The sequence below is a fragment of the Pseudophryne corroboree genome, chromosome 3 (assembly GCF_028390025.1).
Source record: "Pseudophryne corroboree isolate aPseCor3 chromosome 3, aPseCor3.hap2, whole genome shotgun sequence".
NCBI classification, from domain to species: Eukaryota; Metazoa; Chordata; class Amphibia; order Anura; family Myobatrachidae; genus Pseudophryne; species Pseudophryne corroboree.
The window spans coordinates 357132140-357158359 of record NC_086446.1 but is presented as its reverse complement, the minus strand read 5'-3'; the positions used below and the strand labels follow the sequence as shown (position 1 = coordinate 357158359).

At 43.3% G+C, this 26220-nt stretch overlaps 1 protein-coding gene across 1 annotated transcript in view; it reads left to right on the top strand.

Moving 5' to 3' along the window:
• LOC135057785 (keratin, type I cytoskeletal 17-like) overlaps window positions 1–25970 on the top strand; it is a 62208-nt gene extending 36238 nt beyond the window's left edge. The window contains exons 3-10 of the mRNA XM_063963538.1: window positions 17310–17683; window positions 18882–18964; window positions 20197–20353; window positions 21349–21507; window positions 21621–21746; window positions 23027–23241; window positions 24051–24085; window positions 25797–25970. Coding sequence (XP_063819608.1) covers window positions 17351–17683; window positions 18882–18964; window positions 20197–20353; window positions 21349–21507; window positions 21621–21746; window positions 23027–23241; window positions 24051–24085; window positions 25797–25900 — 1212 coding nt within the window. The 5' untranslated portion in view covers window positions 17310–17350 and the 3' untranslated portion in view covers window positions 25901–25970. The remainder of the gene's footprint in view (window positions 1–17309; window positions 17684–18881; window positions 18965–20196; window positions 20354–21348; window positions 21508–21620; window positions 21747–23026; window positions 23242–24050; window positions 24086–25796) is intronic.
• Window positions 25971–26220: the final 250 nt, after the last annotated feature.

Here is a 26220-nt window from a genome sequence, read left to right as displayed (position 1 = left end):
CAGGGACATTTTAAGATCCCCTTCTCTCCAGCTGCAAGTAGACTCTGGCATAATGCCAGAGTCTACTGTGCATTCGCAGGTCTCCGGGAAACCAGCACCTGTGACTTGTTCCTGGGAACATGTCCAGTGAGCATGTGCAAATCACTCGCCCACCTGTGGGAGTCCGGAGGGGTAAGTATAATATATGGGTACAGGGACCTGCGTGCACCGCACATACTGTGCCCATTATATAAATGCCTATGCCCATGGGGCATATGAAATAGGGTCCAAGTTTGTTGGAGGAGTGGGATACCGGGCATTTTGGGGGGATTACATTCGTATCCCCGCCAGCCGGGATGCCGACTGTCAGTGACCTGACATCGGCATGTCTCCTGGCAGAATGCCAGCAGCGGGGCTGGACTCACCACAGCTTTTATTTCCACTCTATGGGTGTCGTGGACACCCACGAGTGAAAATAGCCACTGTGCGCCGGTATTATGGCTGGCGGCATTGCTGACTGTCTGGATACCAGCGTCTGCATCCTGACCGCCGGGATTCCGACAGCTGGCAAATTAAACAGATCCCTTTTTTTTTAAGGGGCAATCATTTACATGGCAAAACCATGCCTTGTAAATGATTGTCCCTTTAAAAACAGTCTTGAGATCGGCAATCATCCCTTACCTCCGGCAAAGTCGGATGCTATTAAATAATTATTACCCCAAAATCCATGAAGATATAAAAGATATTAATTAGTTTGCTCAAGTAGAATATTAGAATGCAAAGAGCTTGTTAATAGATGTAGCACCACTTTATCAGAACAGTTTAATGTAGGCTTCTTTAAAGTAGACGTTAGTAATCCATTAATTGCAAACTATTGTGCAGATAATTAGTGATGAGCGGGTTCGGTTTCTCGGAAACCGAACCCCCCCGAACTTCCCCCATTTTACACGGGTCCGAGGCAGGTTCGAACCTTCCCGCCTTGCTCGGCTAACCCGAGCGCGCCCGAACGTCATCATCCCGCTGTCGGATTCTCGCGAGATTCGGATTCTATATAAGCAGCCGCGCGTCGCCGCCATTTTCACTCGTGCATTGGAGATGATAGGGAGAGGACGTGGCTGGCGTCCTCTCCGTTTATTGTTGAACTTGATTGCTTTATTGCTTAATTGTGGGGAGAACTGGGGAGCAGCTGTTAGGAGGAGTACAGTGCAGAGTTTTGCTGATAAGTGACCACCAGTTTTATCCGTTCTCTGCCTGAAAAAAACGCTCCATACCATATCTGTGCTCAGTGTGCTGCATAATATATATATGTGCTCACACTGCTTAATTGTGGGGACTGGGGAGCAGCTGTATTATATAGCAGGAGTACAGTGCAGAGTTTTGCTGACAGTGACCACCAGTGTCTGCCTGAAAAACACTCCATATCTGTGCTCAGTGTGCTGCTTTATTGTGGGGACTGGGGACCACCAGTATAATTAATATTATATAGAAGGAGTACAGTGCAGAGTTTTGCTGACACAGTGACCACCAGTATACTATATATAGCAGTACGGTAGGCCACTGCTGTACCTACCTCTGTGTCGTCATTCATTAAGTATACTATCCATCTACATTCTATACCTGTGGTGCATTTTAGTTTTGCAGTTTGCTGACACAGTGACCACCAGTATACTATATATAGCAGTACGGTAGGCCACTGCTGTACCTACCTCTGTGTCGTCATTCATTAAGTATACTATCCATCTACATTCTATACCTGTGGTGCATTTTAGTTTTGCAGTTTGCTGACACAGTGACCACCAGTATACTATATATAGCAGTACGGTAGGCCACTGCTGTACCTACCTCTGTGTCGTCATTCATTAAGTATACTATCCATCTACATTCTATACCTGTGGTGCATTTTAGTTTTGCAGTTTGCCGACACAGTGACCACCAGTATACTATATATAGCAGTACGGTAGGCCACTGCTGTACCTACCTCTGTGTCGTCATTCATTAAGTATACTATCCATCTACATTCTATACCTGTGGTGCATTTTAGTTTTGCAGTTTGCTGACACAGTGACCACCAGTATACTATATATAGCAGTACGGTAGGCCACTGCTGTACCTACCTCTGTGTCGTCATTCATTAAGTATACTATCCATCTACATTCTATACCTGTGGTGCATTTTAGTTTTGCAGTTTGCTGACACAGTGACCACCAGTATACTATATATAGCAGTACGGAAGGCCACTGCTGTACCTACCTCTGTGTCGTCATTCATTAAGTATACTATCCATCTACATTCTATACCTGTGGTGCATTTTAGTTTTGCAGTTTGCTGACACAGTGACCACCAGTATACTATATATAGCAGTACGGTAGGCCACTGCTGTACCTACCTCTGTGTCGTCATTCATTAAGTATACTATCCATCTACATTCTATACCTGTGGTGCATTTTAGTTTTGCAGTTTGCTGACACAGTGACCACCAGTATACTATATATAGCAGTACGGTAGGCCACTGCTGTACCTACCTCTGTGTCGTCATTCATTAAGTATACTATCCATCTACATTCTATACCTGTGGTGCATTTTAGTTTTGCAGTTTGCTGACACAGTGACCACCAGTATACTATATATAGCAGTACGGAAGGCCACTGCTGTACCTACCTCTGTGTCGTCATTCATTAAGTATACTATCCATCTACATTCTATACCTGTGGTGCATTTTAGTTTTGCAGTTTGCTGACACAGTGACCACCAGTATACTATATATATCAGTACGGTTGGCCACTGCTGTACCTACCTCTGTGTCGTCATTCATTAAGTATACTATCAATCTACATTCTATACCTGTGGTGCATTTTAGTTTTGCAGTTTGCTGACACAGTGACCACCAGTATACTATATATAGCAGTACAGAAGGCCACTGCTGTACCTACCTCTGTGTCGTCATTCATTAAGTATACTATCCATCTACATTCTATACCTGTGGTGCATTTTAGTTTTGCAGTTTGCTGACACAGTGACCACCAGTATACTATATATAGCAGTACGGAAGGCCACTGCTGTACCTACCTCTGTGTCATCATTCATTAAGTATACTATCCATCTACATTCTATACCTGTGGTGCATTTTAGTTTTGCAGTTTGCTGACACAGTGACCACCAGTATACTATATATAGCAGTACGGTAGGCCACTGCTGTACCTACCTCTGTGTCGTCATTCATTAAGTATACTATCCATCTACATTCTATACCTGTGGTGCATTTTAGTTTTGCAGTTTGCTGACACAGTGACCACCAGTATACTATATATAGCAGTACGGTAGGCCACTGCTGTACCTACCTCTGTGTCGTCATTCATTAAGTATACTATCCATCTACATTCTATACCTGTGGTGCATTTTAGTTTTGCAGTTTGCTGACACAGAGACCACCAGTATACTATATATAGCAGTATGGTAGGCCACTGCTGTACCTACCTCTGTGTCGTCATTCATTAAGTATACTATCCATCTACATTCTATACCTGTGGTGCATTTTAGTTTTGCAGTTTGCTGACACAGTGACCACCAGTATACTATATATAGCAGTACGGTAGGCCACTGCTGTACCTACCTCTGTGTCGTCATTCATTAAGTATACTATCCATCTACATTCTATACCTGTGTTGCATTTTAGTTTTGCAGTTTGCTGACACAGTGACCACCAGTATACTATATATAGCAGTACGGTAGGCCACTGCTGTACCTACCTCTGTGTCATCATTCATTAAGTATACTATCCATCTACATTCTATACCTGTGGTGCATTTTAGTTTTGCAGTTTGCTGACACAGTGACCACCAGTATACTATATATAGCAGTACGGTAGGCCACTGCTGTACCTACCACTGTGTCGTCATTCATTAAGTATACTATCCATCTACATTCTATACCTGTGGTGCATTTTAGTTTTGCAGTTTGCTGACACAGTGACCACCAGTATACTATATATAGCAGTACGGTAGGCCACTGCTGTACCTACCTCTGTGTCGTCATTCATTAAGTATACTATCCATCTACATTCTATACCTGTGGTGCATTTAATTTTGCAGTTTGCTGACACAGTGACCACCAGTATACTATATATAGCAGTACGGTACCTACCTCTGTGTCGTCATTCATTAAGTATACTATCCATCTACATTCTATACCTGTGATGCGCCTCTTTTTTTCTTTGCATCATGTGCTGTTTGGGGACAATTTTTTTGAAGTGCCATCCTGTCTTGACACTGCAGTGCCACTCCTAGATGGGCCAGGTGTTTGTGTCGGCCACTTGTGTCACTTAGCTTAGTCACACAGCGACCTTGGTGCGCCTCTTTTTTTCTTTGCATCATGTGCTGTTTGGGGCAATTTTTTTGAAGTGCCATCCTGTCTTGATTGACACTGCAGTGCCACTCCTAGATGGGCCAGGTGTTTGTGTCGGCCACTTGTGTCGCTTAGCTTAGTCACAGCGACCTTGGTGCGCCTCTTTTTTTCTTTGCATCATGTGCTGTTTGGGGACAATTTTTTTAAAGTGCCATCCTGTCTTGATTGACACTGCAGTGCCACTCCTAGATGGGCCAGGTGTTTGTGTCGGCCACTTGTGTCGCTTAGCTTAGTCACACAGCGACCTTGGTGCGCCTCTTTTTTTCTTTGCATCATGTGCTGTTTGGGGACAATTTTTTTGAAGTACCATCCTGTCTTGATTGACACTGCAGTGCCACTCCTAGATGGGCCAGGTGTTTGTGTCGGCCACTTGTGTCGCTTAGCTTAGCCATCCAGCGACCTCGGTGCAAATTGTAGGACTAAAAATAATATTGTGAGGTGTGAGGTGTTCAAAATAGACTGGAAATGAATGGAAATTATGGTAATTGAGGTTAATAATACTATGGGATCAAAATGACCCCCAAATTCTATGATTTAAGCTGTTTTTTAGGGTTTTTTGGAAAAAAACACCCGAATCCAAAACACACCTGAATCCGACAAAAAATTTTCGGTGAGGTTTTGCCAAAACGCGTCCGAATCCAAAACACGGCCGCGGAACCGAATCCAAAACCAAAACACAAAACACAAAAAAAAATGTCCGGTGCACATCTCTACAGGTAATACCATACTGACTGAATGCAGCTCAAACAGGAGGCATTTTAAAGTGTTAAGATTTAGACCCTGAAACAAAATTGATCACAAATTGACCAAACATTGACCTAAATTGACTTTTAGTAAATATTCCTCTCAATCCCCTTTAGCCCCCAAAGGTCAATCAAATACTGAAATGCCACAGAATCTACAGGAGTAACAGTATCTAGTATGGTTTACTTAGCACTATAGTCTCACTGCTATTCCTAATGGATTCAGTATGTTTTACCTGCGGATGGGATGCCGGCTGTCAATATCCTGACAGAGGTATCCCGCCCACCAGAATGCCGGCAGCGGGGTGATCACTTAGAGTCCCCTTGCCGGCTCGGTGCCTCGCTGTGCTCGCCACAGGATCTGTTCCCACTTTATGGGTGTTGTGGACACCCACGAATAGGAATAACCCTGGTGCGCCGGAATTCCAGTTGGCGGCATTGTTGGCTGTCGGGATTCTGTTGTCAGTATCCTGACTGCCGAATTCCCCACTGCCCTCAAATTAAACGCATCACCTTTTAAGAGACAACCTAGGTTTGTCATGCTGCTAATAACCAGGTAGATACAATTAGATAGCAGTCACTGTATATTCACAGGGGAGCCTCTTAATGCATTTCTTCGGCTCCAAATTCATCGGCTTTCCTGTGGATATACTTTATGTTGGTGACTTCTATCTAATTGTATCAAGACAGGATATTTGCTGCATGAGAAACCCAGATTGTCTCTTGGAGAAGCGGTGAGACTATGCTGTTGATTAACCCCAACGGGTGACTGACAGTGCTTCTGCTACTTTTGCACACTGCTGTTCCCTATTATCCAGGATTTAGCATCCATCATATTGACTATACTAAACTGTTATCAACTGAACTCAAATTCAGTACAAAAGAAAACAGGAGCACCAAGAGGGGACAGCAGTTATTAATTCTCCAAGCTCAGGACGATCTGAGGGGTCTTGCATAGATCCAGCTGTGGAGGAGGGAAAATGCCTGATGCATATCATTTTTGTTTTCTTTAGAGTGGGCATGACCACACCTCCCATTTTTGGTCATGCCCCATATGCCTTGGTGGCCCTGTTGTTACACAAGGTGGAAAGTAAAACACTACACTTGCACACTAAATTAATAAAACAGCTGATAAACATGGCACTGTGCTATGACAGTACAGTGGCAGAATCATGGGTGTACCTACAGTAGGTGTGTGCGAGTGGTGTTGCCGCAAAGAGTGCAGGGCTCTATGGGTGGCACTGTTGTTGCCACATGGCCCCTGCATCTGCCTGCATGAGTACCTAGAACGGCATCTTACAATCAGCAGTTCTGAGGCAGTGTGGGGCGAAGCATCCTTTGGAAGCACCAGACAGGCACACTGCAATCTGTACAGCACCCTGGAACATCCTGAGGACATTCCAGACAGAGCTGTACATAAGGAATCAGTGGCCGCGCACCCTTGGCCTGATGTTATTATGTCATTGGTCAGGAAGTGTGACCGGGGACATGAACGGCCCAGAGAGCAGTGCAGCCCTGTTACAGATCTGCACAGAACTACTACCATTGCCAGAGGTGCGGCCACTATTAGGCAAACAAGTGTGCCTCCACTGAGCATGTGCCAAACTCATAAATGGGCCCCCACTCAGATTGAGCCCCCACTTTACTATTCTGAAAATCCTCCAAATGTTGTTATGGAACTTGGTCATTACCTCTTGAATACACACAATATAAAATATGCAGTATAAGAAATATCTTTCAGTAGGCCCAAATATTATTAAACATTTTTTACACATTTTGACTACATCAAATAGTGTTAAATATATGAGATGATTGCATATTACATTAAATAATAAATATGAATGATATAATATACATATAATATTGGGAAAATTGGAAAGTCTTGCAAAAACTGAAATAACTAAAGGCCCATACACACTTGAAAAATGAACAATGTGGAAGATGACCAATATTCCTTGAACTCCCAGACAAACAATATTGAGTGTACATACTGAGTGATTTTACAAACGATCTGAATGATGATCGATCTGCTCTGCTCAGATTGAAGTGATTGAGCTGCATGCATGGAAGACTGACAACCTGCTTCAAACAAGCACGGGTGCGCACATCATTCATCGTTCACTATGTACACACTAGAGATGAGCGGGTTCGGTTCCTCGGGATCCGAACCCCCCCGAACTTCACACATTTTACACTGTTCCGAGGCAACCTCGGATCCTCCCGCCTTGCTCGGTTAACCCGAGCGCACCCGAACGTCATCATCCCGCTGTCGGATTCTCGAGAGATTCATATTCTATATAAGGAGCCGCGCGCCGCCGCCATTTTCACTCGTGCATTGGAGATGATAGCGAGAGGACGTGGCTGCGTTCTCTCAGTATCTGTGTTCAGTGTGCTGCAAATATCTGTGCTCAGTGTGCTGAAAATATCTACGTTCTCTGCCTGAAAAATGCTCCATATCTGTGCTGCATTGTAGTATATAGTAGGAGGACAGTGCAGAATTTTGCTGACCACCAGTGTATATATATAGCAGTACGGCACAGTAGTCCATTGCTCTACCTCTGTGTCATCAAGTATACTATCCATCCATACCTGTGCTGCATTTTAGTTGTGCGCAGTATATAGTAGGAGGACAGTGCAGATTTTGCTGACCCCTGTATATATATATAGCCGTACGGTACAGTAGTCCATTGCTCTACCTCTGTGTCATCAAGTATACTATCCATCCATACCTGTGCTGCATATTAGTTGTGTGCAGTATATAGTAGGAGGACAGTGCAGATTTTGCTGACCACCTGTATATATATATAGCAGTACGGTACAGTATTCCATTGCTCTACCTCTGTGTCATCAAGTATACTATCCATCCATACCTGTGCTGCATTTTAGTTGTGCGCAGTATATAGTAGGAGGACAGTGCAGAATTTTGCTGACCTCCAGTATATATATAGCAGTACGGTACAGTAGTGCATTGCTCTACCTCTGTGTCGTCAAGTATACTATCCATATGTGTGCTGCATGTGCTGTTTGGGGACTATTTTTTAAATCTGCCATCCTGTCGACACTGCAGTGCCACTCCTAGATGGGCCAGGTGTTTGTGTCGGCCACTTGGGCCGCTTAGCTTAGCCATCCAGCGACCTTGGTGGACCTCTTTTTTTCTTTGCATCATGTGCTCTTTGGGGACTATTTTTTAAATCTGCCATCATGTCTGACACTGCAGTGCCACTCCTAGATGGGCCAGGTGTTTATGTCGGCCACTTGGGTCGCTTAGCTTAGCCATCCAGCGACCTTGGTGCACCTCTTTTTTTCTTTGCATCATGTGCTGTTTGGGGAGTATTTTTAAAATCTGCCATCCTGTCTGACAATGCAGTGCCACTCCTAGATGGGCCAGTTGTTTGTGTCGGCCACTTAGGTCGCTTAGCTTAGTCATACAGCGACCTCAGTGCAAATTTTAGGACTAAAAATAATATTGTGAGGTGTGAGGTGTTCAGAATAGACTGGAAATGAGTGGAAATTTTGGTTATTGAGGTTAATAATACTATGGGATCAAAATGACCCCCAAATTCTGTGATTTAAGCTGTTTTTGAGGGTTTTTTGTAAATAAACACGAATCCAAAACACACCCGAATCCAACAAAAAATTTTCGGTGAGGTTTTGCCAAAACGCGTCCGAATCCAAAACACGGCCGCGGAACCGAATCCAAAACCAAAACACAAACCCGAAAAATTTCCAGTGCACATCACTAGTACACACTAGAGATGAGCGCCTGAAATTTTTCGGGTTTTGTGTTTTGGTTTTGGGTTCGGTTCCGCGGCCGTGTTTTGGGTTCGACCGCGTTTTGGCAAAACCTCACAGAATTTTTTTTGTCGGATTCGGGTGTGTTTTGGATTCGGGTGTTTTTTTCAAAAAACCCTAAAAAACAGCTTAAATCATAGAATTTGGGGGTCATTTTGATCCCAAAGTATTATTAACCTCAAAAACCATAATTTCCACTCATTTTCAGTCTATTCTGAATACCTCACACCTCACAATATTATTTTTAGTCCTAAAATTTGCACCGAGGTCGCTGTGTGAGTAAGATAAGCGACCCTAGTGGCCGACACAAACACCGGGCCCATCTAGGAGTGGCACTGCAGTGTCACGCAGGATGTCCCTTCCAAAAAACCCTCCCCAAACAGCACATGACGCAAAGAAAAAAAGAGGCCCAATGAGGTAGCTGTGTGAGTAAGATTAGCGACCCTAGTGGCCGACACAAACACCGGGCCCATCTAGGAGTGGCACTGCAGTGTCACGCAGGATGTCCCTTCCAAAAAACCCTCCCCAAACAGCACATGACGCAAAGAAAAAAAGAGGCGCAATGAGGTAGCTGACTGTGTGAGTAAGATAAGCGACCCTAGTGGCCGACACAAACACCGGGCCCATCTAGGAGTGGCACTGCAGTGTCACGCAGGATGGCCCTTCCAAAAAACCCTCCCCAAACAGCACATGACGCAAAGAAAAAAAGAGGTGCAATGAGGTAGCTGTGTGAGTAAGATAAGCGACCCTAGTGGCCGACACAAACACCGGGCCCATCTAGGAGTGGCACTGCAGTGTCACGCAGGATGTCCCTTCCAAAAAACCCTCCCCAAACAGCACATGACGCAAAGAAAAAAAGAGGCGCAATGAGGTAGCTGACTGTGTGAGTAAGATAAGCGACCCTAGTGGCCGACACAAACACCGGTCCCATCTAGGAGTGGCACTGCAGTGTCACGCAGGATGGCCCTTCCAAAAAACCCTCCCCAAACAGCACATGACGCAAAGAAAAAAAGAGGCGCAATGAGGTAGCTGACTGTGTGAGTAAGATAAGCGACCCTAGTGGCCGACACAAACACCGGGCCCATCTAGGAGTGGCACTGCAGTGTCACGCAGGATGGCCCTTCCAAAAAACCCTCCCCAAACAGCACATGACGCAAAGAAAAAAAGAGGCGCAATGAGGTAGCTGACTGTGTGAGTAAGATAAGCGACCCTAGTGGCCGACACAAACACCGGGCCCATCTAGGAGTGGCACTGCAGTGTCACGCAGGATGGCCCTTCCAAAAAACCCTCCCCAAACAGCACATGACGCAAAGAAAAAAAGAGGCGCAATGAGGTAGCTGACTGTGTGAGTAAGATAAGCGACCCTAGTGGCCGACACAAACACCGGGCCCATCTAGGAGTGGCACTGCAGTGTCACGCAGGATGTCCCTTCCAAAAATCCCTCCCCAAACAGCACATGACGCAAAGAAAAAAAGAGGCGCAATGAGGTAGCTGACTGTGCGAGTAAGATAAGCAACCCTAGTGGCCGACACAAACACCGGGCCCATCTAGGAGTGGCACTGCAGTGTCACGCAGGATGGCCCTTCCAAAAAACCCTCCCCAAACAGCACATGACGCAAAGAAAAAAAGAGGCGCAATGAGGTAGCTGACTGTGTGAGTAAGATAAGCGACCCTAGTGGCCGACACAAACACCGGGCCCATCTAGGAGTGGCACTGCAGTGTCACGCAGGATGTCCCTTCCAAAAAACCCTCCCCAAACAGCACATGACGCAAAGAAAAAAAGAGGCGCAATGAGGTAGCTGACTGTGTGAGTAAGATAAGCGACCCTAGTGGCCGACACAAACACCGGGCCCATCTAGGAGTGGCACTGCAGTGTCACGCAGGATGGCCCTTCCAAAAAACCCTCCCCAAACAGCACATGACGCAAAGAAAAAAAGAGGCGCAATGAGGTAGCTGACTGTGTGAGTAAGATAAGCGACCCTAGTGGCCGACACAAACACCGGGCCCATCTAGGAGTGGCACTGCAGTGTCACGCAGGATGGCCCTTCCAAAAAACCCTCCCCAAACAGCACATGACGCAAAGAAAAAAAGAGGCGCAATGAGGTAGCTGACTGTGTGAGTAAGATAAGCGACCCTAGTGGCCGACACAAACACCGGGCCCATCTAGGAGTGGCACTGCAGTGTCACGCAGGATGGCCCTTCCAAAAAACCCTCCCCAAACAGCACATGACGCAAAGAAAAAGAAAAGAAAAAAGAGGTGCAAGATGGAATTGTCCTTGGGCCCTCCCACCCACCCTTATGTTGTATAAACAAAACAGGACATGCACACTTTAACCAACCCATCATTTCAGTGACAGGGTCTGCCACACGACTGTGACTGATATGACGGGTTGGTTTGGACCCCCCCCAAAAAAGAAGCAATTAATCTCTCCTTGCACAAACTGGCTCTACAGAGGCAAGATGTCCACCTCATCATCATCCTCCGATATATCACCGTGTACATCCCCCTCCTCACAGATTATCAATTCGTCCCCACTGGAATCCACCATCTCAGCTCCCTGTGTACTTTGTGGAGGCAATTGCTGCTGGTCAATGTCTCCGCGGAGGAATTGATTATAATTCATTTTAATGAACATCATCTTCTCCACATTTTCTGGATGTAACCTCGTACGCCGATTGCTGACAAGGTGAGCGGCGGCACTAAACACTCTTTCGGAGTACACACTTGTGGGAGGGCAACTTAGGTAGAATAAAGCCAGTTTGTGCAAGGGCCTCCAAATTGCCTCTTTTTCCTGCCAGTATAAGTACGGACTGTGTGACGTGCCTACTTGGATGCGGTCACTCATATAATCCTCCACCATTCTTTCAATGGTGAGAGAATCATATGCAGTGACAGTAGACGACATGTCCGTAATCGTTGTCAGGTCCTTCAGTCCGGACCAGATGTCAGCATCAGCAGTCGCTCCAGACTGCCCTGCATCACCGCCAGAGGGTGGGCTCGGAATTCTGAGCCTTTTCCTCGCACCCCCAGTTGCGGGAGAATGTGAAGGAGGAGATGTTGACAGGTCGCGTTCCGCTTGACTTGACAATTTTCTCACCAGCAGGTCTTTCAACCCCAGCAGACTTGTGTCTGCCGGAAAGAGAGATCCAAGGTAGGCTTTAAATCTAGGATCGAGCATGGTGGCCAAAATGTAGTGCTCTGATTTCAACAGATTGACCACCCGTGAATCCTTGTTAAGCGAATTAAGGGCTCCATCCACAAGTCCCACATGCCTAGCGGAATCGCTCCGTGTTAGCTCCTCCTTCAATGTCTCCAGCTTCTTCTGCAAAAGCCTGATGAGGGGAATGACCTGACTCAGGCTGGCAGTGTCTGAACTGACTTCACGTGTGGCAAGTTCAAAGGGCATCAGAACCTTGCACAACGTTGAAATCATTCTCCACTGCGCTTGAGACAGGTGCATTCCACCTCCTATATCGTGCTCAATTGTATAGGCTTGAATGGCCTTTTGCTGCTCCTCCAACCTCTGAAGCATATAGAGGGTTGAATTCCACCTCGTTACCACTTCTTGCTTCAGATGATGGCAGGGCAGGTTCAGTAGTTTTTGGTGGTGCTCCAGTCTTCTGTACGTGGTGCCTGTACGCCGAAAGTGTCCCGCAATTCTTCTGGCCACCGACAGCATCTCTTGCACGCCCCTGTCGTTTTTTTAAAAATTCTGCACCACCAAATTCAAGGTATGTGCAAAACATGGGACGTGCTGGAATTTGCCCATATTTAATGCACACACAATATTGCTGGCGTTGTCCGATGCCACAAATCCACAGGAGAGTCCAATTGGGGTAAGCCATTCCGCGATGATCTTCCTCAGTTGCCGTAAGAGGTTTTCAGCTGTGTGCGTATTCTGGAAACCGGTGATACAAAGCGTAGCCTGCCTAGGAAAGAGTTGGCGTTTGCGAGATGCTGCTACTGGTGCCGCCGCTGCTGTTCTTGCGGCGGGAGTCCATACATCTACCCAGTGGGCTGTCACAGTCATATAGTCCTGACCCTGCCCTGCTCCACTTGTCCACATGTCCGTGGTTAAGTGGATATTGGGTACAACTGCATTTTTTAGGACACTGGTGAGTCTTTTTCTGACGTCCGTGTACATTCTCGGTATCGCCTGCCTAGAGAAGTGGAACCTAGATGGTATTTGGTAACGGGGGCACACTGCCTCAATAAATTGTCTAGTTCCCTGTGAACTAACGGCGGATACCGGACGCACGTCTAACACCAACATAGTTGTCAAGGCCTCAGTTATCCGCTTTGCAGCAGGATGACTGCTGTGATATTTCATCTTCCTCGCAAAGGACTGTTGAACAGTCAATTGCTTACTGGAAGTAGTACAAGTGGGCTTACGACTTCCCCTCTGGGATGACCATCGACTCCCAGCAGCAACAACAGCAGCGCCAGCAGCAGTAGGCGTTACACGCAAGGATGCATCGGAGGAATCCCAGGCAGGAGAGGAATCATCAGAATTGCCAGTGACATGGCCTGCAGGACTATTGGCATTCCTGGGGAAGGAGGAAATTGACACTGAGGGAGTTGGTGGGGTGGTTTGCGTGAGCTTGGTTACAAGAGGAAGGGATTTACTGGTCAGTGGACTGCTTCCGCTGTCGGCCAAAGTTTTTGAACTTGTCACTGACTTATTATGAATGCGCTGCAGGTGACGTATAAGGGAGGATGTTCCGAGGTGGTTAACGACCTTACCCCTACTTATTACAGCTTGACAAAGGGAGCACACGGCTTGACAAATGTTGTCCGCATTTCTGGTGAAATACTTCCACACCGAAGAGCTGATTTTTTTGGTATTTTCACCAGGCATGTCAACGGCCATATTCCTCCCACGGACAACAGGTGTCTCCCCGGGTGCCTGACTTAAACAAACCACCTCACCATCAGAATCCTCCTGGTCAATTTCCTCCCCAGCACCAGCAACACCCATATCCTCCTCATCCTAGTGTACTTCAACACTGACATCTTCAATCTGACTATCAGGAACTGGACTGCGGGTGCTCCTTCCAGCACTTGCAGGGGGCGTGCAAATGGTGGAAGGCGCATGCTCTTCACGTCCAGTGTTGGGAAGGTCAGGCATCGCAATCGACACAATTGGACTCTCCTTGTGGATTTGGGATTTCGAAGAACGCACAGTTCTTTGCTGTGCTTTTTCCAGCTTGAGTCTTTTCATTTTTCTAGCGAGAGGCTGAGTGCTTCCATCCTCATGTGAAGCTGAACCACTAGCCATGAACATAGGCCAGGGCCTCAGCCGTTCCTTGCCACTCCGTGTGGTAAATGGCATATTGGCAAGTTTACGCTTCTCCTCCGACAATTTTATTTTAGGTTTTGGAGTCCTTTTTTTACTGATATTTGGTGTTTTGGATTTGACATGCTCTGTACTATGACATTGGGCATCGGCCTTGGCAGACGACGTTGCTGGCATTTCATCGTCTCGGCCATGACTAGTGGCAGCAGCTTCAGCACGAGGTGGAAGTGGATCTTGATCTTTCCCTAATTTTGGAACCTCAACATTTTTGTTCTCCATATTTTAATAGGCACAACTAAAAGGCACCTCAGGTAAACAATGGAGATGGATGGATACTAGTATACAATTATGGATGGACTGCCGAGTGCCGACACAGAGGTAGCTACAGCCGTGGACTACCGTACTGTACTGTGTCTGCTGCTAATATAGACTGGTTGATAATGAGATGTAGTATGTATGTATAAAGAAGAAAGAAAAAAAAACCACGGGTAGGTGGTATACAATTATGGACGGACTGCCGAGTGCCGACACAGAGGTAGCTACAGCCGTGGACTACCGTACTGTACTGTGTCTGCTGCTAATATAGACTGGTTGATAATGAGATGTAGTATGTATAAAGAAGAAAGAAAAAAAAACCACGGGTAGGTGGTATACAATTATGGATGGACTGCCGAGTGCCGACACAGAGGTAGCTACAGCCGTGGACTACCGTACTGTACTGTGTCTGCTGCTAATATAGACTGGTTGATAATGAGATGTAGTATGTATGTATAAAGAAGAAAGAAAAAAAAACCACGGGTAGGTGGTATACAATTATGGACGGACTGCCAAGTGCCGACACAGAGGTAGCTACAGCCGTGGACTACCGTACTGTACTGTGTCTGCTGCTAATATAGACTGGATGATAATGAGATGTAGTATGTATGTATAAAGAAGAAAGAAAAAAAACCACGGGTAGGTGGTATACAATTATGGACGGACTGCCGAGTGCCGACACAGAGGTAGCTACAGCCGTGGACTACCGTACTGTACTGTGTCTGCTGCTAATATAGACTGGATGATAATGAGATGTAGTATGTATAAAGAAGAAAGAAAAAAAACCACGGGTAGGTGGTATACAATTATGGATGGACTGCCGAGTGCCGACACAGAGGTAGCTACAGCCGTGGACTACCGTACTGTACTGTGTCTGCTGCTAATATAGACTGGATGATAATGAGATGTAGTATGTATAAAGAAGAAAGAAAAAAAAACCACGGGTAGTTGGTATACAATTATGGATGGACTGCCGAGTGCCGACACAGAGGTAGCTACAGCCGTGGACTACCGTACTGTACTGTGTCTGCTGCTAATATAGACTGGTTGATAATGAGATGTAGTATGTATGTATAAAGAAGAAAGAAAAAAAAACCACGGGTAGGTGGTATACAATTATGGACGGACTGCCGAGTGCCGACACAGAGGTAGCTACAGCCGTGGACTACCGTACTGTACTGTGTCTGCTGCTAATATAGACTGGATGATAATGAGATGTAGTATGTATAAAGAAGAAAGAAAAAAAAACCACGGGTAGGTGGTATACAATTATGGATGGACTGCCGAGTGCCGACACAGAGGTAGCTACAGCCGTGAACTACCGTACTGTGTCTGCTGCGACTGGATGATAAATAATGATATAAAAAATATATATATATCACTACTGCAGCCGGACAGGTATATATTATATAATGACGGACCTGCTGGACACTGTCTGTCAGCAGAATGAGTTTTTTATAGAATAAAAAAAAAAACACCACACAAGTAACACGACGAGTGTTTAACTTTTTCAGGCAATCACAATATAGTATACTATACTGGTGGTCAGTGTGGTCAGGTCACTGGTCAGTCACACTGGCAGTGGCACTCCTGCAGCAAAAGTGTGCACTGTTTAATTTTAATAATATGTACACCTGGCTCCTGCTATAACCTATAACTGCTCCCCAGTCTCCCCCACAATTAAGCTGTGTGAGCACAGTCAGATATTATACATAGATGATGCAGCACACTGGGCTGAGCACACAGATATGGTATGTGACTGAGTCACTGTGTATCGTTTTTTTCAGGCAGAGAACGGATTATATTAAATAAAACTGCACTGGTGGTCACTGGTCAGTGGTCAGTCACTAGTAAACTCTGCACTCTCTAGTACTCCTAAGCTCCAGTAAATCAAGTGTCTCTGTCTCAATCTCACTCTCTCTCTTCTAATCTAAATGGAGAGGACGCCAGCCACGTCCTCTCCCTATCAATCTCAATGCACGTGTGAAAATGGCGGCGACGCGCGGCTCCTTATATAGAATCCGAGTCTCGCGATAGAATCCGAGCCTCGCGAGAATCCGACAGCGTCATGATGACGTTCGGGCGCGCTCGGGTTAACCGAGCAAGGCGGGAAGATCCGAGTCGCTCGGATCCGTGTAAAAAAAGCTGAAGTTCGGGCGGGTTCGGATTCCGAGGAACCGAACCCGCTCATCTCTAGTACACACTAGACGATTTAAACGATAGATCATTCAAAACAGTCATTATCGCTCCAATTGATGGAAAAAGGGGCACCTTAAAGTGGGCTAGTGGTGGCACTTTCAACACATTTTATAATATATGGGAATTGATGGTTTATTGTGTCCAAATATGGAAGCAATTTTGGATTTAAATCCAAAATGCAGAAATGAATATGTTATATTAATGCAGGATAAGTCCAGTGTCGTTTCAATGATGACAATAATCCTTAAAATATCAGTTACACATCTCACTAGGAAGCTGCCATATAAAAAAAATATAATAAAGCATATAATAATTATTATTTATGTGAGTGATTGTTGGTTGTTTTTCAACACCACGAATCCTACCTGCAGCAATAAAAATGATAGACATAGTCACAGCTATGAAAAAAGAGGTTATATGGTTTTTTTTGCATGTGCAATTTGTAATAATCCATGTAGGATTTACTTGTTGTTTTATAGTACAAAATAAAACGACACTACTACACCCATCTCAGTCATTTGTGTATCTATAGAGTATATATGTATGTTGTAGTTGTGAGCCACTAATACATTTCCACTTGAAGATCCTTGAAGTTTGAAGGGGCTGCTCCTGTCATTTTATACCATGTCTTGTCACTGGAAAAGTGGATCAGTAAGATCGGTAAGTGGCAGTGTCAGCAGCCACAGAATCAGCAGTCTAGCTGGAGACCTGGCCATAGCATCTGAGCACTATTCAGCTGGGAATTATGGTGCAAATGATGGGCTCCTGCATGGAGGAGAGAAGGAGACCATGCAAAACCTCAACATCAGACTGGCTTCCTATCTGGACAAAGTGAAGGCCCTGGAAGATGCCAATGCGGACCTGGAATCAAAGATCAAGGAGTGGTATATAAAACATCAACCAAAAATAGAGGACTACAGCCCTTACTTCCACATCATTGAGGATCTTAAACACAAGGTAGGTGAAAAATAAGTGTCCTATGGTAATTAGCAGGCCACTTAATAAACATTGGAACCAGCAATTTGCGCTGTCATTGGCTGTTCCACAGCTGGGAGCCGCTTACTGAAAGTGCATTAGTCAGGTACAGTTCAAGTAGGATTTCATAGATGGAATGGAAAATACACTGCTAATAGAAAATGACAATGTCACAACATAATACATATGAAAAATGTCTTCTTTATCTTCTGATTGGCTGTTATCCATATTCCAGGTGACAGAATAGTTCTAAAGCCATTCATTACTGTGGCAGTGATAGATGTCTGGTCTCATTCATTCAGTCACAGTGCTTGCAAAGATACAATTATGTACTCATACCTCATATAAACATAGGACTAGGCTAGAGGTTCATTAGTTTGCCAAAGTTACTATACTGTAGTTCCATTACTTGTCTCTCTAAAGTGGAACAAAACTTTTTTAAAGTCATAATTAAGATTATAAATCTATGTTTATTACTGAGCTAGGACTAATGTTTGGGATTGCAGTTAGGTCTGGTCTATAATTTACATACTGGTCTATGTGCTTTGGGTTTATGTCTGTAATATTAGGGCTTGCTTCACACAGGAGAGTCATTATGACTGTTAAAAAGGAAGGATGCTATTTTTTATATACTAAGATTACTGTGTCTTGTCTTCTTAGGATACATAATGGCTGACATAGAGTATTTGAGGATTTCCTTCAATTGGCACCATTATTAGGAAGTTTGTAGGAGTGTCTCAAGTGCCATGTGTTGTACTTGTAACTATATATTGTTTTAGACAACTTGAAATATGGATATTGTCAAGAGATAAGCTAAATGTATTCATTTCTTTTAAAATATACTAAAGTAAGGTATTCTCTAAATTGTGTGATAGTCCTCAAATTCAGGTATGGAATCTATTACACAGAATGCTTGAAACTTGGGGTTTTCCGGATAAGGGTGTTTTCCGTAATTCAGAGTACAATACCAAAAACAAATAAATGAAAATGCTCCCTGTCTTTTCCTTGAATTGTTCTTGGCATTCCTCTTAATTAAATCCTTCAGCAGAGCTCCTTAGAGTATGCACATAAAGAAGCACTGTTTGTGTTATGTATAGCAACATTGCCTAACAGCAGATATTATTTACTTTCACTTTGATCTTTCTGATTAATGAGTATACACACTATTTTTCCCCACTAGATTGTAGTTGAAAGCTGTGAAAATGCCAAGATCATACTTCAGATTGACAATGCCAAGCTGGCAGCAGATGACTTCAGAATTAAGTGAGTAGACACTTGCACAATCTAATTTTGTATAAACATCTGCCATGTTCAGTGAGTATTAACTTGGCTGAGCATGCAACCACAGTACATAGAATAATCAACTACACTGGGAGAGATGTATCAAAGCTTGGAGAGAGAAAAGTAAAGAGAGATAAAATACCAACCAATCAGCTCCTGTCATTTTTCAAACACAGCCTGTAAAATGACAGTTAAAAGCTAATTGGCTGGTACATTATCTGTATATTTTTTATCTCTCCCCAAGCTTTGATACATATCCCCCATTGTGTCTACACCAGCCATGGACAGATCCTACAAGGCATATAAACATGCTGTATAGAAATGTTCTGATGTATGGTGACTTTTTGGGTAATTTTCTACCAATGTCTTTTGTTTGCCATGTTACCTGACTCCTGAAATATCCATATATCTCCTATATGTGTATGATAGGCTTCAAAAACTGTTGGGTCCATGGTGTGCCGGACTTCTGCTTTAATAGTTACAGTAAATATGCAGAACTGTAATAGGTTGTTTTTATAGGTCTTACAATGTGATAAAAACTGATATTATGAATACTATGTAGCTACCATAAAAATGTATGCATCTTTTTATTGTGGGTTTACGTACCACTTTTGAATTGCGGCCATTGATGATATGAAGATGGCTTAAAAGTATCAATTATGTTTTGTATAACATAAACTGTATGTAGTAAGACAAGTATAAGGGAAATAAGTTTCCTAAAAAACAAAACTTATTTTAACTATGTTACTGTGTATCACAATATTGAACAAAAAAAAACCATGAAAAATAATGTTGTAATATACATAAGCCCCACTCTGAGGGTTTTTTTAGAACTGGAGATGTTGGCATAGCAACTTATCAGACTCTAGCTATCAGTGGCCGCTCCAGTTGTGGGGCTGCAGTTTAGTCCAAACTTCAAATAGGGGAGCCACACCAACTGCAACCAGCAGTCATCCCAAACTGAATGAATAGCCGTTATTGTGGCATCCCTACTTGAGCTTTGGACTGCGCTGCAGCCCCACCTCTGGTGCCACCAGTGCTAGCTATTATCTTCGAGAAGGTGATAGATAAATTATACTGTAAGTAGATTGGTTGCTATGGGCAGCATCTCTAGTTCTAAAAACTCATACTTTAGTAAATATACCCCTTATTGAATGCTAACTAGGACAGATATTGTCCTGTATGAATTTATTATGTGAATTGTTTTGTTTCAGATATGAGAATGAAGTGTGCTTGTACCAAAGTGTTGATTACGACATTTGTGGCCTGCGCAGACTGTTGGATGAACTGGACTTTGCTAAGTCTGCTCTGGGACCACAGCTCGAGAGTCTGAAAGAAGAGATTGAATGTCTGAAGAGGAACCATGAAGCGGTATTGTGTTGTTGTCTTATTTGTTTTTTATAATAAAAGCTGACAAGTTAACAGCTATAACAACTAGAATACATTTTGTAGCCAGTTTGCTTTAATAAATAGATAATTTTCTGCCTCTGAATAATATTTATAAGGTAGAGGAAGAGATGAGCAACAATTGTAGTTTTAAGGAAAAACAGAATACAGTACATCACTAAACTAATCTTTCTCTTCATCATTCACATTTGTGCTAAATGAATAGGTATCGGGGGTAATTCCAAGTTGATCGCAGCAGGAATGTAGTTAGCAATTGGGCAAAACCATGTGCACTGCAGGGGAGGCAGACATAACATGTGCAGAGAGAGTTAGATTTGGGTGGGGTGTGTTCAATCTGCAATCTAATTTGCAGTGTAAAAATAAAGCAGCCAGTATTTACCCTGCACAGAAATAAAATAACCCACCCAAATCTAATTCTCTCTGCACATGTTAAATCTGCCTCCCCTGCAGTGCACATGGTTTTGCCCAATTGCAAACTAAATTCCTGCTGCGATCAACTTGGAATTACCCCCATAATTCATTCAGCTGTCTGGTGTGGTTTGTGTAGAAACACTTAACATCAAACCCATACTGTGAGGTCTATTCATGAAGCAGTTAAAAATGTGGAGAAGTGAAGCCAGATGAGAGGTTGCCCATAGTAACCAATCAGCTGCTCTGTATAATTTTATAGTATGCAAATTATACCTGCTACTTTAATGCTGATTGGTTGCCATGGGCAACTTCTCCACTGGCTCATTTCTCCACACTTATCACTGCTTCTTGAATAGATCGTGTATCTCAAAACACACCATTGAGAAATTTTGTAGCCCAATGAAGAAACTAAACAGATAAGATTTGAAAATGTTGCTCATCTCTGTTCTCAGATGTCTATATTCCATTAATTTATTGTACTATGTGTATTTTATCTAAAGAAATATTTTCCAAACTCGATCTACAATATCTGCATGTATTGTTTTCAGGAAATTAATGCTCTAAAGGGAGAAAGGTCCGATGTAAATGTGGAAATTAATGCTGCCCCAGGAGTAGAACTCAGCAAACTTCTGAATAATATGCGCTCTCAGTACGAAGAAATTGCAGAGCAGAACAGGCAGAAAGCTGCAGACTGGTTCAATGAAAAGGTAACAACAGCAATGTGCCATAGGCCACCTCCTGTGCTAGAATCTTCCGTGGTCTAATATCATGGATTATAATGCATCAATATTGATTTAATTTCATTGATATATTTGTTTAGAGCACAGAACTAAACAGGGAGATTTCCCACAGCAGTGAGATGGTCGAGTGCCACAAGACTCAGCTGAATGAGCTACGACGCTCTCTTCAAGAAGTGGAAATTGAGCTGCAGGCCCAACTTGCCATGGTAAATTTCATTTGACACTAAGCAGGGGGTACTAGCTTTTTACTTAAAACTTAGGTTAAGTTGGTTGCTAATCCTTATTTCATACAGAAGTGTGCTTTACAGAAGGGCTTGATCACCCATAAGGTGATCTAGACCCCTGTCTATGGTCCAGTGTGCCCTCAGAATATGATTGCTGCCAAACAGGTGGGAGACCTGAATCGCCTTGTATCCAGTGTATACTGGCCCTGGCTATTAAGATTATCCCAATGGAGCACTGATTTTCCCGGTACTAACCACTGACCAAATCCCTGACACTTTCCTCTCCTCCACCTCATCCTACCCCTCCACTGTTTCCTTCTACACTACAGACCAAAGAGCCACCTGCAGAGAGAGGTACGTAGCTGTGGAGGAGTGGAGGCATTAATATTTTCCGAGGGTTTGTGGTGTGTTAATGTTATCTGGGGCTTTCGGTGTAGTGGGTTTTAATGTTATTTGCGCGTGGTAGTATATTGAAGTCATCTTGGGGTTACCAAAAGCTTTTAGGGAGGAGATTACCAATAAAAAAGACTCTAACTTTGCAGAAGTTGACATTGAGGAGCAAAGATAGAAAAACAAACTGAAATAGTAAAAGAAGACCATTTAAACCAAATGATTAACAATATTAAAATCAACTGGCACTGTTCCTACTTATGAAACATTTGCATGAGACATTTTGAAATACTTGTGAATTCTTGTGTATCTTTTCTAAAAGCCAGCCATATTAAAATACATTTCAGTTATAATCAGGGTTGTCACATTCTTTTTCAAAATATTTCAGTATTTGAATATTATCATTATTATTATTATCCTTTATTAATATGGCACCACAAGGGTTCCGCAGCGCCCAATTACAGAGTACATAAACAAATAATCAAACAGGAAAACAGCAACTTACAGTTGATGACAGTATAGGACAAGTACAGGGTAAATAAACATATCAGCAGATGACACTGTAATAAGTATCAGGAGGCAGATGACTGATCATTGAGTTAATTATATAGCATCTACATAATATTCAGTACTTTTCAGAGTATACAATCATTCAAGTTAGTCCCTGTGCCAGTCATTTGCACTCATTATCATGTATGTGAATGTTCATATTGCCTGAAACATGAGAGTTAAATAATAAATAATATAGAATTTAAATTTAAAAAAACTACATTTGGTTATAGTATGAATTAGAATAATCTAGAGTTTTTGTCTGTGTTAATAATTTTGCATTGTGCAAATAAAATATGTACAATTATTTCTCCCTATAACAGAAAAAATCCCTGGAGTGCTCTCTGGCTGAGACGGAGCATTGCTACAGTACTCAGTTGGCACAACTACAGGGCTATGTAGGGAACGTGGAAGAACAGTTGAGTCAGGTCCGCAGCGATCTGGAACGTCAGAATGCAGAGTATAAACTTCTTCTGGACATCAAGACCCGTTTGGAAAGAGAGATTGAGACTTACCGCAGACTACTTGATGGAGAAGCGTAAGTTTGATGCAAATCAGAGGCGTAACTCTGGGAGGCAACGGAGTCATCTGCCGCCGGGCTCCTGCACTGAAGGAGGACACCTCTCCTCCCATTCTTTGACACCATTCAATTAAGTCAATTGATAGCCACTGCTATCTTTTCACTGGCCAACTTCCTCACTGTTCCCTGCACTTTAAAAATCACACCCTTTTTATTATAGATACACATTTTACAAGTGTCATACCCAGGATTAGAACCCACAATCTATTACACTGGAAGCAAACACCTTACTGATGCAGCTATTTGTTCTGTATAGGGAATATGAGAATTCTAACTATATGAAGATACTTCTCTGACAATTACATGTAACTTCATATAGTTTGAATTCTCATGCTCCTTATGCAGGAGCAAATAGCTCTATCCATAAAGTGTCTGCCGTCAGTGTAACAGGTCATGGCTACCAATCCTGGGTATGACTGCTAAGAAATGTGTGATTTAAAATGAAAGACAATAAAATATAAATATACAGTATATACTTTTTTATTTATTTCAGTGCACTCTCTCTCTCTCTCTCTCTCTATATATATATATATATATATATATATATATATATACACACACATACATACATACATACATACATACATACATACATACATACATACATCTATTTATCTAACTTTAGGGGGGGGTGCAATATTTATCTTGCCTCCAGGCAGCTGGGATGAACTTACACCACTGATGCAAATATTTAGCTCACATGTATCTTACAACATATCACATATAATTATTGCATTGTAACACTTTATCATCCTTATCTCTTGTAGATGGCAATATAAGGAGGTATCAGTCCCAGTGAAAGGTATGCTTTTTCTTGTGTATACTAATGTACTGCTAGAGACTGAAATGTTCTCTTCCTGTTGCCAGAATGTCAGCTATAGTAGGTCTTCCATTATCCTACAGGTGGCTGTATATGTCCTCCATATGTTATCTCTCCAAAATACTGAAGATGCACTTCCCATCACTTAATAATACAAACTCTGGCTGTGTATAGCATGCTAAAGACAGATAATGTGAATACAGGATAGGTCAGCAAAGGTGTGAGTACAGGACAGGTCAGCACAGGTGTGAGTACAGGATAGGTCAGCACAGGTGTGAGTACAGGATAGGTCAGCACAGGTGTGAGTACAGGATAGGTCAGAAGAGGCGTGAGTACAGGATAGGTCAGCACAGGTGTGAGTACAGGACAGGTCAGCACAGGTGTGAGTACAGGACAGGTCAGCACTGGTGTGAGTACAGGATAGGTCAGCACAGGTGTGAGTACAGGATAGGTCAGCACAGGTGTGAGTACAGGATAGGTCAGCACAGGTGTGAGTACAGGATAGGTCAGCACAGGTGTGAGTACAGGATTGGTCAGCATAGGTGTGAGTACAGGATAGGTCACCACAGGTGTGAGTACAGGATAGGTCAGCACAGGTGTGAGTACAGGATAGGTCAGCACAGGTGTGAGTACAGGATAGGTCAGCACAGATGTGAGTACAGGATAGGTCAGCACAGGTGAGAGTACAGGATAGGTCAGCACAGGTGTGAGTACAGGACTGGTCAGCATAGGTGTGAGTACAGGATAGGTCACCACAGGTGTGAGTACAGGATAGGTAAGCAAAGGTGTGAGTACAGGATAGGTCAGCACAGGTGTGAGTACAGGATAGGTCAGCACAGATGTGAGTACAGGATAGGTCAGCACAGGTGTGAGTACAGGACTGGTCAGCATAGGTGTGAGTACAGGATAGGTCACCACAGGTGTGAGTAGAGGATAGGTCAGCAAAGGTATAGTCTACAATCATTGTGAAAATTTGTTAAAGTTAACAGTGCAAATGGGATTACAAACAAGCAAAGTCAGTGTCGGACTGAGGCATGAAGGGCCCCACGAGGGAATGCAGTGGTAAGGGCCCATGCTACGGGTGTGGCCAGCATCTATAGGAGGAGTGGTTAGCTACCACAGAGGCTTGGCTAACCATCAGACTGGGCCACTTTATAAATATATATAGTAAATATAAATAAATAAATATATATAGTAAATACTGATAGTACATGCATGATAATGTACCAGATTACTAACAGTAGTGCACTGTAGAAAATTCACCATAGTTCTGTGCAGTATAATGTAACATATGCATAACGAATAATTCAAGTGCATTGTCTTGAATCTGATCCCTAGAGGAGGGGATGGGCCCTCGGGCAGTGGGCCCACATGGGGTTTCTTCTGTTCCCCTATGGGCCAGTCTGACAGTGAGCACAATACTCCATACTTGCCTACCTGACCCTCTCCATGAGGGAGAAAATGCTTTGTTCCTGAACTTTCCTGGTAATGTATGATTGCCATCACCTGTGGTGAAACACCTTTCTTATCAATTAACTAGCTCACCACAGGTGATGGCAGTCATACATTACCAGGTAAGTCCAGGAACAGATCATTTTCTCCCTCATGGACAGGGTCAGGTAGGCAAGTATGCAGAATACTCTGTGAATGAATATGCAGCTTTTTATAATTCTTTTTATGTTTTCCTTTCTAGAACCAAATAAAACCAGGAAAGTGACAACAATTGTGGAGGAAGTGGTTAATGGCAAGATTGTGTCAAAGAAAGTAAATGAGACTGAAGAGAAACTAAAAATGTAACAAAGTTTTTATCATACATGTGTAATAATGCCATGTCTATGCTGTATGACATGCCATGTGCTTGGGAATAGGTGTAACGTATTTACTATTTGTCTTCACTATCCAATAAACTTTTATTCTGCAATTCGTGTTTGTTTTCTTGCCATAAAAAACATACCACTTTAAAATAAAAATATAATAATTTTTTTTTTTAAAATAAAAAACAATCACAATGTAGGCTGGCAATGACTGCCTACTGTACTACTGTACTATATGGGTGCTGACATCTAACATGCACAATAACCAGGTTCCATGTTATCCAGGTGCTCAGCTCTAAGTCC